Source organism: Anopheles marshallii, chromosome 2, assembly GCF_943734725.1.
Source record: "Anopheles marshallii chromosome 2, idAnoMarsDA_429_01, whole genome shotgun sequence".
In the NCBI taxonomy this organism is placed as follows: Eukaryota; Metazoa; Arthropoda; class Insecta; order Diptera; family Culicidae; genus Anopheles; species Anopheles marshallii.
The window spans coordinates 80,753,298-80,770,790 of NC_071326.1; the positions used below are offsets into that span (position 1 = coordinate 80,753,298).

Consider the following 17,493-nt stretch of genomic DNA (forward strand, 5'->3'; position numbering starts at 1 on the left):
TGCCGGCTGTTGTTGTTGTTTTTTTGTTGTATGTTTAACGATGTTTCCACATCGTTTACGGTCACGCCTCGTTATGTTTGCCTGTAAACTGCACGAAATGTACACGCGTACGAGCGTGTACCATTATTTGAATAGTGTTAACGGTTGTCATTGTCGATTAGTATTGTTAGTAAGGCATGGCGAGAGTAAAAGTGATTGGCAGTTAGTCGCACCATTAAACTAGTGGGCAAGGAATGAATGAATGTTTTAATTTGGTAGTAATTTGGCTAAAACTGTGACATAAAACATAAGTTGGTGTTTGATAAGATCATCAATATGTTCCATAATTCCAATTATTAGTTCAAAACAAAAATACATTTTTTTGCTTGTAGTGTCCCTTTTATAACACTACAAGTATGATTTTGAAGTGTCCTTGATATTAAACTCTCCGTAATATCTGTCATTCCGAACGGTTTTGATACCGGCTGTGGCTACTAGCTTATTATTCGTTTAGTTTTTCGGTTGGCAACACTGCCATCTTGAAGTGTTATTGTCAAATTGAATGTTTTCTAGCTGTCAGAGCACTTCTGAGCGAATCCAGTAGAGGGCGCTGCATAAAAATGGTATTCCAAGAGGAAACCTCTTCTCGAATGGAATTATTAGTATTGGCCGTTCATTGTTAACTTGCGCACACATTCTTCAGTAAATGACCATGTCAGTGTGTTCGTTAGGGCTAGTTGAGTGTGATGTCCTATGAGCTACTTCGAACATTTCAAGAGTTGTGATGGAGAATTGGGTTTTAATGGGATTCGTAAGTTAGATAATGATAAGTATATTACATTAGATTTTTTTTACAATAACGATTAATTGGCTTTAACTTGTTTGTTTGACTTACATATTAGATTATCTATCACCACCAGTGGATAAAACACCTGCATCTTCAATCCCCCAAAACCAAGATAGCAAAAAACCGGCAAAAGAAACTGCATCAGTTGGTAATTTTTATGCAAATATTATCTCATAATGTTATGCAAATGTCCAAAACAACGATTCGCTTTAACGCGACTCGACTAATCGTTCCCGGTGTACGGTAAATCCTGCCCGAAACAACAAAAAAACCACCTGCAATTCATTATGTGGTGCAAGCGGCGAAGACAGGTAGTGGCGATGCCTTTTTTCCTGTATCGTTCATTTAGCCGGACACACACACACGAGCTCATCCGCTGAGCCCATCCCAAAGAAGGATAGGAAGAAGGGTCCCAGCAACGATGGACGCTTAAGTGCAGACAATTTCACTGCTGGTTGGAAATTTATAAAATATGTTGTGCAGAATTTATGTAACTGGCGAAAGAGCACGCTTCACGCCGGTGTAGCGCAGCTCAAATTACACCAACAGGAAGACAATGCTGACGGTGGGGCTCCGTTTGTAAGGGATTCGAGGAAAAAGGATATTAAAATTGGGCCCAGCTGCTGAGCGGTGAAACACTCCCATCTGCGGCCCGGAGCCCGGCATCGGACCAGTGGCCGAAACTCGCTTTGGTGGAAAGTCCATCGACATTGCTATGGCACCGGTGCATAATGGGGGTTTTTTCCCCGCTCTTAGATATTCAGTACCGCGCCGGACAATGGGCCTGTTTTTCCGTTCGGTATTTCGCACTGGCACTGTGATGGTGGCTGAATGGATGATGTGGATCACTTGCAGAGCCAGAAGGTTCGGTTCGAACGCGTGTGCGGTTGCAGCCATATACGCTTGAACGTGTACGAATGAAGTTTAAATTCCTACTTCTACGAGCACTATTCCATCCGGGTGCACATGATACCACACTGTGGATGGGTAAACAGGGAAGATCAGAGTGCAGTGTTTAGTGCCACAAAGACTCCCTCCGGTTTTAGTACCTCATTTGGGTGATGTGTAATATTTACCTTTCAACTCATCGCGCTACTTCTGCACGATTCTGCGTGGTGGGATGGAAATAAATATCGTCTTAATTCGATTTTTGAGCAGCAACGAGGGTGTTACCCTCGGAAAAAGAGGGACGGAAATGGGATTTAATGGGGTTCATCTCAAGTTGACGTGTCTGTCTGCGGGATGATGGAGTCATTAATCATTCATTTTTCCGAGCCCTTATCCGCCCATAATCGTATTTATGCACATCGCGTACGAGGTTCCGAGTAGCTTTTCATCCCCCCCCGCGGGGTAGGGGTCCGGCTTGTTGCGTGAGTGTGTGTTTCTTGCCAGTTGCGCCACTACCGTAAATCTTTATGGGTGCGAAACTTGAAGGAAAAACCCCGCGAATTAGCGCGTAAATTATGGCACGGAATGGGAAGGGGGGGAAGAGGGGGGTGAGATATTTTAATCTTGTCCGGGAAAATTTCACCCAAAATGCTCGTAAACCAACAGCGGCCCCGCGAAGGATGCCGCAATGGCCGAAAGATTAATGATAATTACGTTCGCTCTGTTCAGTTGTGATTTTTGGACGATTTTAACTGCGCACAGAAATCACCGACCGCTCTTTGTGCCGGTTGTGGAAATCGTGGAAACTGTTTCCACCTGAACGCCCGAAGGTGTTAAATATTCCATTTTTCAGATTTAATGCCCGCCGCTCATCGCCCAGCGGGGGACGATCGTTTGCCGCTTCGTGCTACGGCCATGATTTGATGTAAAACGCTTCATTTTGCGTATGTTATGGCAATTGCAATTTGAACAGCACGCGAATTGGGCTCCATCGAAGCGAGCGCGATTTTCGGGATGGCTTACCATCTGGTGGAAGCCTTTCCAAACGTCATATCCGCGCATGCCATTAGCAACGGTGTTAAGCGCGGAATAGGAATGAAAGTAAATGGTGCTTGAAGATTGTTAAATTTTATTTTATCGCGACAGTTTACTCTCCATATGGGTGAAATTTGGTTGAAAGTGTGACTGGAATGGACGAATCAGGCGGATCAAAGTCACGAAAAGCACACGGAGGAGTTTTTTTTCGGTTGCGTAATGTTTCTATCAGTGGCTCCAGATTTTAAAAAACTATCGGGACACAATTTTCAAAATATGTTAATGCCTCAATCCACTTCCAGGAAAAACTAAAATACTTGAATTAAAGATATTTAAATTTGAGTTAAAGTTGATTTTTTTATGTCATTTGAGTTAAAAATCCGACAGGGCTATGACTATTTCAAGTTTTATGTCTAATTAATGTTTTGAGAATGGGGCGGCCCGGTGGCATGATGGTAGCGGCGCCGGTCTTCACACGAACGGACCGGACCAAAATCCCATCCGGACCAATCCCCCGTAGCAAGGACTGACTAACCGGCTACGTGGTAAAATAAGTCGATACGGCCAGGCCGTTCTAACGAAAAAAAAAAAAAAAAAAATGTTTTGAGAAGAGTTATTCTTATAAATTTTAGTTCAAGATGACTTATTATGACTCGATTTTAATGAAATTTCATCGTGACTCGTTATGACTCTCATGAAAGCTTAAGCCAGCTCGTAAAATATGCATGATTCTTTTAAGATTCATAACTCCTCAAAGAATCATGATTCTTGAATGATTCATGAATCATAAAATTTTCTTGATGAATCGCTAAAAATGGTTGGTTTTACGTTTTACTTCATATATTTGCTCCTCATATAAGAATATCAGTCTAGAAGAAGAAATAACCCAGCATTTAATTTGAGATCCATGGGCATTCAGATTCTCTGAGAATTCATGAATCTTTGAGGAATCATGAATCATTCGAATTCTGAACCGAACGATTAATTAATTACTTTAGCTTACAGTTTCATTCAGGTTAATTAATCTGAATCTGCATACCAAACACTAACTATGATTGCTGATTGTGGAGTCATTTAAAGGATTTAATTTTGAGTCAATAAGTTAGAATAAAGATCTAACTCTTTAACTCACTCATAAAAAAACAAATTCCCAAAATGACTCACTCGAGTGGTACACAACTCGGCATGATGATCGGCGTGCAGAGTTAAGTCCAAGTTGTTTTACTGATTTAATTCACTCTTAGGAAATGATAATAATAATAATTAATGATAATATTTGACGATTGGACAAATAGATCAAGTATTTATCTTTGCTTATCAAAGTCTTAAATTTCAAACTTGTGCTTTGTACTAAAATCATATTTTTTAGGTTGTAAAATACTCCCCGTCCAACGTACCCTTTGTTGTTGTTGATCAAAGATTGTTTGAAAATCACTGAGAAAAAAACTTTCCAAACAGAACACACACACATTTGGGCGCCTCAGCTGAAATCGTTTGCCTTTACACGTTACACTTTCGCTGCTGGAAACATTCAATACACCAACGTCCCATACTCTCCTTTGCACAAAACTTTCGCATCCCTACCGCCATAAAGCAGGAGATCCACCCAACCGAGAGTGAGTTGTAAAATTATATTTTTATTGCAAAAAAACCTGCGTGCGGATGTGCTTTCAGTGCGCTATCACAACCATCTGTACCTCCGTAGGCAAACTCCGCTGGGGGCGTTCCAAGAGGAAAAAAAGAGAGGTTTTTGCTTTTGGAAACAATAAAAATCCATTCCACGGCACTGATGGTTGTTCAATCCGCGATACGGCGCCCGTTTATGTAGCGATAAGGTTAAAAATCACAAAGCGAGGACTCTTCCGAGATCTTATGATACAGAAAAAAAAGCCCAAACCCAACGCTGCCTACCGTGCGTCAGTGGAGTATTACGCTTTTGTTGTGGTTGATTTATTGTTCTAACACGCTTTTTCACACCGCGTTTCGGTTACTGTAAGTTGGGAGAATAAATAAGGAATGAATATTGTTGCGCTTTTTGTTCCAGTGAAAGCCGGAGCATTGTTACTTTAAGGGATTTCGAACAGGAATGCTTCATATTTCGAGTAAGGAATGTTTGTAAAATAATTTAACCCGAACGGCCAATTTAAGCTGCGTGCGATAGTAACGATTCGAAGTGCAACAGTGTTTGTGGTTTTGTTTGGAGGAGGCGTTAAGGAGTTCGTCCTTGCCGAAGGAGTGCTTGAGCAACCCAAGCGGATTTGAGGTTCGTTGCAACCACAGAAACGGGTTTTTTGGGGGAAACAATGTTAATTTTCTTTTCGCCTAGCAAAACCACTTCCACAGTACCAAAAGGCCCCGACTACGCAAAGGAGGGACCGTTCGCGAAATGCCTTACGGATAAGTGCCGGAAATTCCTCAAATTCCAACGTACCTTCATTTTGATTTTTATGGTTATGTAACATATGCGCAGCAGGAATGTTGTTTTTCAGGAAAAATAACCGGCGTTCGTTCATTCCTTTATGGATCGCTTTGCTAAACTTACCCCCACTGCCGAAGGGTGGCATGGTGGTTGTAAGGAACGTTAAAGAAGTCTCAGGACTGGTTCGTACTGACGGTAGCCGATACATTCGGCCCATATGATTGTGCCACCGGAAACCACTTACCTTCCGCAGACGGTGGTACACCTGTGAAAAGGGCGAAAAGAAACCCCGAAATAGACCGAGCTACAAGAGTGTGAAACATGAAGAAACGAAAAAAAAATAACAAGATACAAAAAATGCACAAGAAACAAAAAAAAAAAAAAAAAACACAAGCGGGCAACTCCACTGGCTTGCCTCGCAACAACACGGGCCCGTAACAGATTGTTTATCTGCGGTGAAAGGAAAGTTTGCCCATAAAATTGTTTATGTTTCGAATGTCTTCACATCTACACCGGGTGACTTTGGCCGGCAGTCGGCAGTCTTCCACCCGCAAACCGTAAAGAGGCGCCCACATAAAGATGGTAAAAAATGACTCACTAAAGGCCCTTGAGATAGGGGCGTTACTGGGAGCAGAAGTCAAAGGGATATATACCTCGGGGTGGAAATAGTTTCACTGCCAAAAAGGACATCCGTGCAAAAAAAAGGGGGGGCAAAAAAATCTAACACGCAAACCAAAATGTTCCCGGTGGTGGTGTGGAGTCCCAAAAGGGGTCTTCGGCTTTGGGATACCTTGAACGAGGACTACCAACCTCAGGATAGTTGGAAAGGTGTATTCGAGGTAGCTTATGAATTTTACATTTTTTCCTGAATCTTCCTCTATAGCTCTCTTGCTCTCTCTCCCCTCTGTTTACCTCCCCAAGGAATTTGGCAATTGAGGTTAGAATTTCGCAAAGGTTTTTTTTTTTGTTGGCACGGAAGCAAACAAAGTTGGATTGGTCTAACTCTGGGGAGCTCATATATATACATTTTGTTGTTAGGAGTACTGCCGGTTTTGGGGTCTCCATTCTCTCGCTGACCGACATCCATTTTGGTGAAATATTGATTTTTAATATTGTGCTTTTTTTTCCTCCGCTTCGTTTCAGGTTAGTATCACTCGCCGGGAAGGTGAAACAGGACGGTGTAGATACGGTTCCCCGGACCACTAGTGTCGAACGCCGCCTTGCCCGATGCTTCATTAGCGTTGATTGCGGTCACGAAAGGTGTTCGCATCCCGGCACTAACCACGGAACGCCGATAGATGAATCATTAGTTTCAATTTGTCAGCAAAATTGTGCTCCATATATTCGCCACGGGAACCGTAGCGCAAACCACGAAAAAAAACCAGAAGTCCAAACAAAACCGTCCGGAGCGTGGTGTGAATTGTTCGAGAATTTAATATTTATGATGTACCGCCGGAGAGTTCGATGAGGTAAAATTTGAGCGGGATGAGCAGGGGGTAAATTGAGATGGTACACCATCCTACGCCGAACCTGATCCTAATTGATGCTAACTGAACCGCAGCTGTCAAAACATCTCATCATTATGCCGTCCCGCTTCCATCACGCGAACAACAATCACCTCTATTGACATTTACGTCTCGCTGGACTTTATGCATCCTTTTCCTTGTTTTTTGGGGGGGTTGGGGGGGAATGGCTGTTTGTTAGCTCCCTATCCATCTTCTGGCACAGAAGGATATAAAGTTTCACTTCGTACACATCTTAATTTATCACACCCCGGTTGCTGGTATCCGCTCACCACTCGCAGCCTCACAACAAAAGTGTCCTTTTCCATTTCCTTGATTGAGAGCGGACGAATTATGCGCGATGGGGGACTAAATGAAACCGAATCCTTACCCACTCCTCCCCCTCTCCGGTGTCTATGGTGCTTATGGTGCCTTGGAATGATGAAGGTGTTTGCTCTTTTTGTGAGTATGTGAGCTACTAGAACGTAGCTGTATTTTTTTGGTTTTTGCTGGTGGAGAGTGTGTTGGATGGAGGAGGTCTTGACGTGGGCGACTTTTTGCCCGACAAAGGATATGCGTATACGTATTGTATTTTTCTCCCCCCTTCTCTTCTCTTGCGATTGCTTCAGGCATTCACTGGCAGTGGCTTGGAACCATGGTCTATTGTTTTTGGGCTGTGAAAGCTGGAGAGGTTCATGAATATTTGACGAATCGTGGCAAGTGCAGTGCTACGATAGGACGTCAGGATGTGGTAGGACGAATTTGAGAGCGAGGCTTTTACCCGAGAAATTTGAACCATTTGGGGGTGACAGGGTACAGGTGTGGCGATGCGATGGTGAGATGATTTGAAGTGTTGCAGGTGTTGGATGTCATTTATATCCACGTCCTAAAGTGCAATGTTGAGGAATTTCTTTATTTTTTCTTCACATGCGCTCCACACTTTTGAACATCGAGTATGCCTTCCTTTGCATCCGAAGGCACTCCAGTATCGATCCATTCGCTGAAGATGGCGTAGAGAAAAATTATGCAGTATCTTCAAACCATCCGATGCTAGAATGTAGGCTCATATCACATGAACTGCGGTTGGGATTTACGCTATTCTATGAATACGAAATTTTCGTTGGGCACACTTCATCAAAGTTGTGAGTTGAAAAGAAAAGCTGTGTGTGTGTGTGTTTTTTTTGTGTGTTGCCTGTCCAGGAAAATCAGTGACTCTAGAAGAACCTTACCCGGAAACCGAGAGCCTATCTCCCCCGGGGGAGTAAACCCAACAAAAAAAAAACGGATAATGGGAACGCTAAGGCGGGACCGGTTTCAGTGGTTTAGCAAGGGGATCAGATTATGCCTCTGCCTATTACGACTTCCGCTCAACAAATCTGCCAAAACTTCGGACCATATCACTGCGTCAACAGATAAGCCGCCCAATAAATCTTATCGTGCAACCGGTCGGCGAGAACTTGCGGGAGAAAAACTTCAAACGGAGTCGAGCCGCTCGTGGTTGTGGTACAAATCCTGCTCGGATTAGAATCATGTACCGAAAACCGGTCATGCTAGGCTGCGTATGCTCAGGTACTTACCAGACATCTCGACGTGGGAGCATGTGGCCGGGTGTGTACGTTTTGTCAATAACATTACCGGGTCTTGTTCTCGGCTATTACTACCGATATGGCGCTCGTGGCCACCTACCAGGGGGTGCCGGGGGAAAAAGGTAATCAAAACCACGGCATAGTCATGTGCCTTTCTTGGGGTTTTGGAGCAAAAATTCGTCTGGCGCGTCATGGGCCTATGAAATATCCCATTTTGTCCGTAATGCTGCACCGTCAATCTCATAACGTGAACGGATGGACATACCGTCCTGTATCCATCGTATCAGTATCACATCGACAGGGGGTCTTCATGTTTTCCGTTCCGACAACAACTTGAGCTTTGCAAGGATCAACGGAAATGGTCCAGCATGGAAAAGAAAAAAACCTCACATTTTCCTGGGGATAAAGAAGTATGTTTGGAGATAGCAGAGGTAGAAGGACGGGGAACAACTGTCATAACCAAAAACTCAAACGAAATATGCTCGAGATGCTGACACTGGCAGGTAGTTGGGGGTGTATGTGTGTGTGTGCGCAAGAGATGTCCGAGCTGGTAAGCGACTTCAATAAATAGTTACGATTGTAGTTTTCGGAAATGGGAGAAGTAGTTTCGGTTGGAGGTAACCGTAGCGTATCGTGGATCTATTGGACCAGAGCCAGCGTTTTAGGGGTGTGGTGTGGTCCAATATGTTCGGTAAGGAAACGTCCTTGAAGATAACTCCATTTCCCGTTTTCTGTTATTCTTCTCGGTGTTTTTCGCGCACCGTTCTGTCAGGCACATCGTCGGCGAAAGCTAAATATTTGGAACCCATCCATTTTCCCCACAGAAAAAAAACCCTACCAAGCTAATGCAGAACCAAGAGACAAAATCGTCTGATGACAAAGAAAATTATGATTATTATTGAATCATTCTCTCTCGCTAGGAATGTCCTTCCCGCTGGGAGAAGATTGGATAGTAAATCCTTTTGGGCAGTGTTTATGTTGATTCGATTTGGTGTCGCCCTACGCTTTCTTTCGCTGCGGACTCTTTCCATTCCTGCGTTCGGCAGTTTCGGCGGCAGTAGAAACCACCAACGGCAAACGGCCTTGAAGCGTTCAGGGTGTGCGCTAGGATTTATGTAAATAGAAAGAGGAAAAGATTTTACCATACTTATATTGGTTGGGCCGCTTGATAAAAACACTGCCAGCCGGACAACCCGCCCGTTTGTTTTGGGCTGGCGCGATAATCGAGGTGATAAGAATGGCGTCACGGTGTCTGCTTTTGTGGTTAACGTCTCTCTCCGCCCGGAAACTTTGTGCCCCCCCCCCCCCCCCCCCTCCTTGTTATTCTTCGCCAGCGTTCCAGCAGCAACAAACTTCACTGGGACTGGGGCGGTGTAATGCGAAAAGCAACTCTGCCTTTATTTGGCAGCACCGTGGATTTTGGAGCCCTGGAGTTCCGGAGATACATTAAGCATAATTTATCGCTTCTGGTCAGAGGCGGTTGCGAGGGTGCACTCGAAAGCCAACCTTCCCAACGTGTGGGGTGTGGTGAAAAGTTGAGTGATTTCAAAACGTTTTCCCAGATCGCGGCCAGCTCTTTCTTGCCTTTTATTCGCACGGTTGGCTAAAGTGAAGGAGCAATTTATGTAATAATAAGAGCAATAACTTGCAGAACCTGTCGCGTCTGAGATTTATCTGGCCATGCTGGCGGGTAGAAGACGCGTAGACAGTTCTTTATTTCTCCGACAACCCCGGGTGGTGCGCAGGGATGGAATTATGAGTGGCGGCCTGTTTCGTATCGTGACAACGATTGTTTCGGTGCGAGCGAGTAATGATGCACCATTTTTCAGCACATTGATTTTCCGGTGCGTATGTAATGGAACGAATGTCGAAAGCGATGTATACATTTTTTAGTTGCTACCTTCTGCCACGCCAGATGTGACGAACTGAACAGCTGGGCCATGGTGTGCGCGCAGGAATTCGGTTGTCTAGCTACTTCGTTTCAAGTAGCAATCAGGCATTTAAGCAAGAAAATTATTTTCTCCTTATGTGAGTGTTTGGCGATGTTCGACAAGGAAGGAAAATATACTCAGCTATGCGAAATGTGATAAATCGAAGCAAAAAATACGGAGGAAAGCAGGGCCATGTTTGTCGAAATCACGACTCGTTTCGTCGGCAGATTTACCGTCTTTACGTGACGAGGTTTACTGAAACCATGCTAAATACGTGAAAAGTCTGCAGTTTGTCTGCATTTTTTGTCGATGTAGGAAATATGTCGAAATTCGATTCGCTGGAATTTAATATTTATTTAAGGTGTGCAAATGTGTTCACTTCGAATAGCATCCCATACTGTTAAGGTTTGCTTAACGTTATGGTTGTTCTAGCATTGAAATTTCTACTTAGAAAAACCACAGCGTTAGTGTGTTTATTTGATGGTTCGCGATAAAAAAGGGCGAAGGCGGCTCTATTTATGCCTACTAATCCGTTTTCGCCATTGCAGTCGTTGCTATAATGATGGTTGGCACTGTTTCGGGCTCTATTATTCTGATACTGAAACCCTACAACAGCAGGCTGTTGTATGGCGCTGCTGCTAAACTTTATAGCGTTTATAGTTTAGTGTTTATTATATAGTTTATTTAAAAATTAACTTACAACAACCTAAATGATTTGCAAGTGCCCAATGAGTTCTATTAATTCGCGCCTAAAGTTATGTAATATATTTTCGAATTTGTCAGTTATTTGACAAGGACGTTTTGACTTCCAGGATTACTGACAGGTTTTCATTGTTTGTGTGTTCTGCTTTGTAAAAGTCCTATACAATAAACTAATTATGATCGAAGAGTAATTATATCAATAGAATCATAGGGTTATCGTTATTAGAATCGTTATTAGAAAAATAATGATTGCATACTTGTAGGCGTTGCATAAACACACAAACAAACAGAGAATAAACGAGTTTTTGTCGAATTCGATTTATTTATTGCAAACAAATTTGTATTTTTAAACAAATTAGAAAAAACCTTGGTATTATGGGTCAGACTAAGATTTTAGGTGATATTTATCTACTGATTGAAGTAAGGATTTTTAGTACCATGAACCAACAGTACCATCAAAATAGCTTTCTTTCAGTAAAATGTTATTGCTGACTGCTTGTATGCATGGTTTCTAATACTGCTTCAACTCAAGTCTGCCCTTCTTCCAGTGTAATAGGGGTGTGTTTACAGCTTACAAAACAAAAAGAGCAAATAATCACCCGAAAAACCGACGCAGCACTTTGCACGTACCAGACACCGGTCAAACTACACGGTGCAATGCCACCAACATCCTATTGATATCACACACAGACACATTCCCACGATAAAATAACCATTTGTCAGGTCCCGGCGACTCGCAACGACCAGGGCCCCAACCAGGTGACAATAAAAGTTAACCCCTTTTCGATCCCCGGGGCCGTACGACCGGCACGCACCTTGGAAGAAATAAAAGCTCACCGCAGAATCACCATTACCCGAAGGTGGCGTGAATGGGATTTCGCTGCCCCGCTTAGTGGGCGGTTGGCCATCGCCGAGCGACTGTTCGACCACGTCCAACACATACGACAGCGCAATGAACCGCAAGAGGGCAGTTATCGTCGGGACAAATATGTTAATGACTGTCAGTGCGTTAAATTGATCGTCTATAAAAGTCTATTTTAATGAATTTTTACTGTCTGCAACGGGGCACCCAGTGGACGTTTGTGCTGTGTGAAGGCGGACGGAGAGCGTTGGGTAGTAGCTGCAGTTTTACACCTTACAGTAACGACATCCGGCTGCTAGTCGGTACATCCTTTCGGAACACCGGTGGTTCGGATCGTCACCATTACAGATGAAATATAGGAAGCGAAATCGAAAGAATGGGAAGAGGATAACAATCTCGTCCTGCACAATGGGAAGTGAATTAAATTTTATGTCCCACTATTAATCTCGGCACGCTGCTACGTTACGATTACACCGAAGGGAGGGTTTTGAAGTATCTATTTGTGTGTTTGAATTGGGTTTTTTTTTTACACTTAACCTCCCGTCATTGCTCACTAATGGAGAAGTAATTGAATCTGCTTATAGCAACATGTTGCCACTGATTGGGTGTAAAATGCAAATTTTCTCCATTTCGACAGTGGTTTAATTAAAGTTGTGCCATTCCGGGTGGAGTTCGCGGTGTTTCTGCAGCACGAGTTTCCCTGGGAACACCCTGGAATGGGATGGCTCCACATTATGCCTTACTTCTCACAGAATCCACCCAAGTCGGGCGATTGGACTGGAGCGTTACAAATGGCGCGCAATAACGGCACAAGCCCGTGTAAATGGAATCAATTTCGGTACGGTATATATTGCATTCCCGCGGACAAGCAGATCGATGAATAGCCGTTAGCGTTCGGGGGGGGCGATATACAGATGCCAAGGAAATGAGCAGCCATTTGTTGCTTGCGGCAGACACACATGAGGCGCGTACGGCACATGCGGCTAGCTTTTGCCGCAAGATGGAGCCGTGATTGCCGGTGCGCCTTTCATCAACCTTGCGGCACTTCCGCATTTCGCATCAGAAATCAAAAGGAAGACGTGGAAAATCTAATCAGTGGATACCGGAGGCTCTTACCTACATGCCCGGGAAGGGAGAATGCTTTATCGTAGTAGAAGACGGGTTTTGCTACGTCTTGAATACATTGTCCGCAATCCGTCACCAACCTTGGCCGTGTGTGAATAAGCTCCATCTGCGTCCTGGTTGTCTAGAAGGGGAGGATAAATAAAAAAAAAACAACCAAATTCTTCACTACAAGAGTCATGCATATTAGATGTTATAAATATAAAATGTAAATAGTGTTTTCAATAAATAAAACCCTCTTTACATTCCCCACACACACAACAAAAGGGAATGGTTTGTCCGTATTAGACATTTGGCGAGATGCGTTCTTTCCTTCCCCACCAGATATCGAGGCATTTACACTAGCATTCAAATGAGATGCCATAAATCTTCACCGTCTCAACACCGTATCCGTGTTTGGTTGGGCAAAAAAGTGAAAGCATCGATCGTTTGGCAGGCTGATGGCGAATGTCGCGCCGGTGAAAGATCAACGGATGGGACGGACGGAATCCTGCGCTCACTGCGTGTGCCAGATGAAACGAGCAATTTCCTGCCAGAAGACAGTAGCGTACAGTGCGCAATTGTGTAGCTCGTGTGTGGAAGCCTGTGTCTTTATGGTTGAACCGGATTTAGCGTAACTGTTACACGGAGTGGCGTCCGGTCTTGACGCTCGCCGGCTCGTCTAGTGGGTGGTTTAGGATTCTCTACGGCACGATTCTCCAAACGCTACGTTCCGGGGGCCTCTGGGGACACGCGATGGAACGATCCGTGCAAATGGCAACGGTGGCCATTACGCCGATCAGCCAGAAACGGTGCTCCGATGCGACATAAGCCCCGATGCGACATCGGAGGCCGACCTGTGGGGAAGGCAAGAAAAGATATTGGAATCATCTCTCCCGACCGTACCTTTGATTTATAGCCGGAAATTGATTTGATTTGGTTCTTCCGGTTTCCTTCTTTTCGTTGCTATCCACCGCGTGTGTGAGCGAGTCTTGCAGCATCCAGTAAGATTTGGAGTAGTACACCGGGTGGAAGGATTTTCTTCAACACAAATCTTCAACGAGTCTCATGTGTCAAGACGTTGTATGGTGGCTTGGTTGGATCGTTTTTTTTTCTTCTCGCGCAATGTCGCTTCTTCCCGCTTCCATTTAGGCTACCGTAATTTGTCGAATTTATGCGCCATGGTGTAGCGAAAGGGTGGCGAAACAAATTGTAGTACCTGTTCGAAACGGCTCGTGTGCGGTTTCTATTGAATTTTCACCCGGTCCCCGTTACGAATTGGATGTTGCACTGTTGAGTTTTTTTTTGCTCCCTGCCACGCTCGAAGAATCCGACGACTTTACATTGCCAGGCGCTTTGGTGTGGCCGGGAGTTACCTTAGGAAACCCACCCACGTAAGTGAAATCTATGTCCGCTCGTTCTGGGACGGTTGTGTAAAGGTGTGAATATTTTTATTTGAACATTGCTTTGCTTTTCGGAGTTTTTGCTCGAGCGTTGCTCAAACAGTAAAGATACAATATATCAGTGTTATGTATGAAAATTTAATGGCATGCCGGCATTGCTGGGATGGGGCTGATTGTATTGCATTGTTGGAGGAATCTTCATAGATCAGCACACGTGGGGGGGGAAGGGGGAGGGGGGAGATGGGAATAAATCACGCCAAACGCTTCCAGCTTGATGAGTTTTAACGGATGCGAACATTTTTATGTTGTTTTCTCTTTGTGTTGTGGAGAAATAGACCGCATTTGTTTAGAATAAATTTAGTTTTAGTATCTGTTGCATTTCATCCATGCACTATGTGGAAATTATGGGGTTTTTCTGTCTAGATTTATTGATGATTTTATCCTAATATTTCAAGCATGTAAAAATGTGGATTAGGTTTGCAGATATTTCTACTATACTTAACCGTATTATTTGGTTAAGTCTAGCGATATAACATGCTCGAAATACGGATGAACTAACCATTTTTGACTCTATAGATCATCCACCACACTAGTACAACATTAATTTCCATTCGTCATTATGCTTACTTAATTGCTTATCCTGTGCTACATTTGATTCGTGAACTTGGCCTGCTGCAGGAGTCCTCTAAACCGCTCACGATCAAGCGCCGTCGTTTGTCAATCCATTATCTCGCCCTTCTGGCGGACACGTCAACGCCATCACTCCATCTCAATTTGGGCCTACCACGCCTCTTCTGTCCATGTGGACGACTTAAGAGGAGTTTACGGGCTGGGTCGTCCGGTGTCATTCTCATGACATGACCAGCCCAACGGGGTTTTGTTAATCTATTTCGCTGTACGACAGTGGGTTCATCGTACAGCTTGTAGAGCTCTGCATTCCGTCCACTGAAAATAAACTACCACATACCAACCTTTTTATTCAAACCGTACATTGTAAAAATGTTTGCCAGTACATTAAATATTTGAAGTATCCGGCCTTGTATTACTGTACCGTAAATATTTAAATAATTCATTTTTATATTTTTATTCCGTAAAAAAGAGTGAACTTCATACTGAAAAACTTAAAAAAAAACTGTCATTTGCTCCACAGATCTTCTAGCGATAATTATCGCATCCTTGTAATTAATGGGCGGGTAATAAAATGCAGCCATCATCAAAAGCAACAAATACAGGCATAATTGAAATTGATACGAAATCATTTGGAATGAATTATTCTTTCAATAAGCCACCCCTGAACGATGACCAACATTTCATTTTCAGTGGCGTTTTTTTGTTGTTGTCGTTGTCGTTGCTTTTCACGAGAAGAAAAACATGCCCGCCTCAGCCACCCTCAGTACCGTAGGGTCCGAAAAAGCTGTCCGGGAAATGAAAACCAAACATTATGATACCCCTGTTGTACGTCGATGGCTTCTCACTCCGTGTCCCGTGCCACACACGGCACGGCAAGTGAATGGGTTTGCGAGTGGCGTTGGTGTATTGTTTGCAATGATTACGGCTTAATAAATTTCACCTCATTGGGATGGGTTAGCCGGCATTCCAATATGTGAACACCCACCCTTGTTCGGTGTTGGGGGCTAGCCCTTTGCCGAAAGAGGGAACATGACGGTGAACCTGAACGTGTTCGGCGCATCCGTACGTATTTAAGGTTAATGCGACCGTAAATCATGAATATGAATAATATGTGACGGGTGGTTGTGCGGACAAAACTTGTGCATACGATAGCCGGCGTTTTGTTGGGCCGGCACCAGTCACTTCCGGTACCCGAGGGGTTCACTGTCCCGAAGCAAAAAGGGAACTTCCAGGGGTTTGATTTTTGCTCCCAATGTGTGATTGCACTATGAGTTGTGGAAGATGGTAGGTAAAGAATATTTAAGTAATAAAAATCTATTTGTTGCCATTTATTAAAATTAGGACATGAAGAGATCTTTACTATTCAAATTACTAAAATCAAACTGATGGCATTAAATGTTACATGAAAACATTGCGAGGTGCACATAAAAATCCTGTAAATAATTGATTATTTTTCAACCACATTGTTGACCACATTCCCTGCAAATGCTCCACGCAAATGACCGATCGGATGGAGTCAGGCAGGTCCATAAATAAGGGTTGATTTTGAAGTGGATGCATGTGAGTATTTAAACAAAACGCACCGACGCAAACACTTGTCGATACGTCGTCGATCTGGTGTTTTTGCCCCGGCCGTGGTATTAATCGTCGTATCATTACCACTACGGTCCCCTTTGGCAAACAGTTTTCCCCCAGCGTTAAAAGGGTGAAACCGGATTGCAGCAATCCAGGCGCACGGTTGGGGTTTGAATCCCCGTGCCCAACTGCCGTAATGTGTGGTCACAGCCTAGCGCCATGCAGCAAAATTGAATTTAATGTAAACGTTGAAATGAAACGGAGGAAGCCCCAGCCCCAGATCGACTACACAAGCGCTGGAGGCATTCTGGGAAATCTGGGAACTCCGGGATGGTGGGAGGTTCGCTCAGGTTGAACGCGATTGCCCTCTCCAATAGCCGAGCCTGTCTGCGTATCTGTTTCTGTTACGTGCTGGTACGATATGAATTATGTAACGAAAACAATAGAATTTTGAAATTTATGCATACTTGAAGACGGTCCGAATATATTCGTGAACGGGGTGACAAACTTAAAACGGCGTACGTGTTGCAGCCCGCAGTAAGCTTGGGTAGCGAGCGCTATAAGCCGTGGAATTTCCGTTGACAGCGCTGTTACAATATGGAAATTGTTGTAGGCGGGAAAATCTTTTACGGCAGTTCCAAAGAACCCCACCGGAAAGGATTATTTATGTTGTGCTGAAAAGCAGAGAAAGAGTAGAGTTAGATCCCACTAGAAGAAGAAGCTACAAACCATTTCACTATTATGAACTTATTGCTGTAAATGTATAGTGTATTGTATGCAATTTAACCATTTATTGTGCTTTTCCTAACTCTGTTTCAGATATCCGTCTGTGATGACTACAGCTTACCGATTGACTTTGTAAAGAAACGACCGTCCAGTTTTGATCCCTGCCTCGTACAGCATATACCAACCAATTGGGCCTCTCCAAGTCCACAATCAGACCACGTAAGTATTCGGTGTAAAATTGGAAAGATTTTATTTTTATACGCCGGAAAGTATGCAATTCAATGTATAAATCGCTTATTATTTTTGG

At 43.8% G+C, this 17,493-nt stretch overlaps 1 protein-coding gene across 1 annotated transcript in view; it reads left to right on the forward strand.

The window, feature by feature from the left end:
* Positions 1-17,493, forward strand: part of LOC128708809 (uncharacterized) — a 105,394-nt gene that overhangs the window by 71,752 nt on the left and 16,149 nt on the right. The window contains exon 4 of the mRNA XM_053803790.1: positions 17,280-17,405. Within this exon, the coding sequence (XP_053659765.1) occupies positions 17,280-17,405 (126 nt within the window). The remainder of the gene's footprint in view (positions 1-17,279; positions 17,406-17,493) is intronic.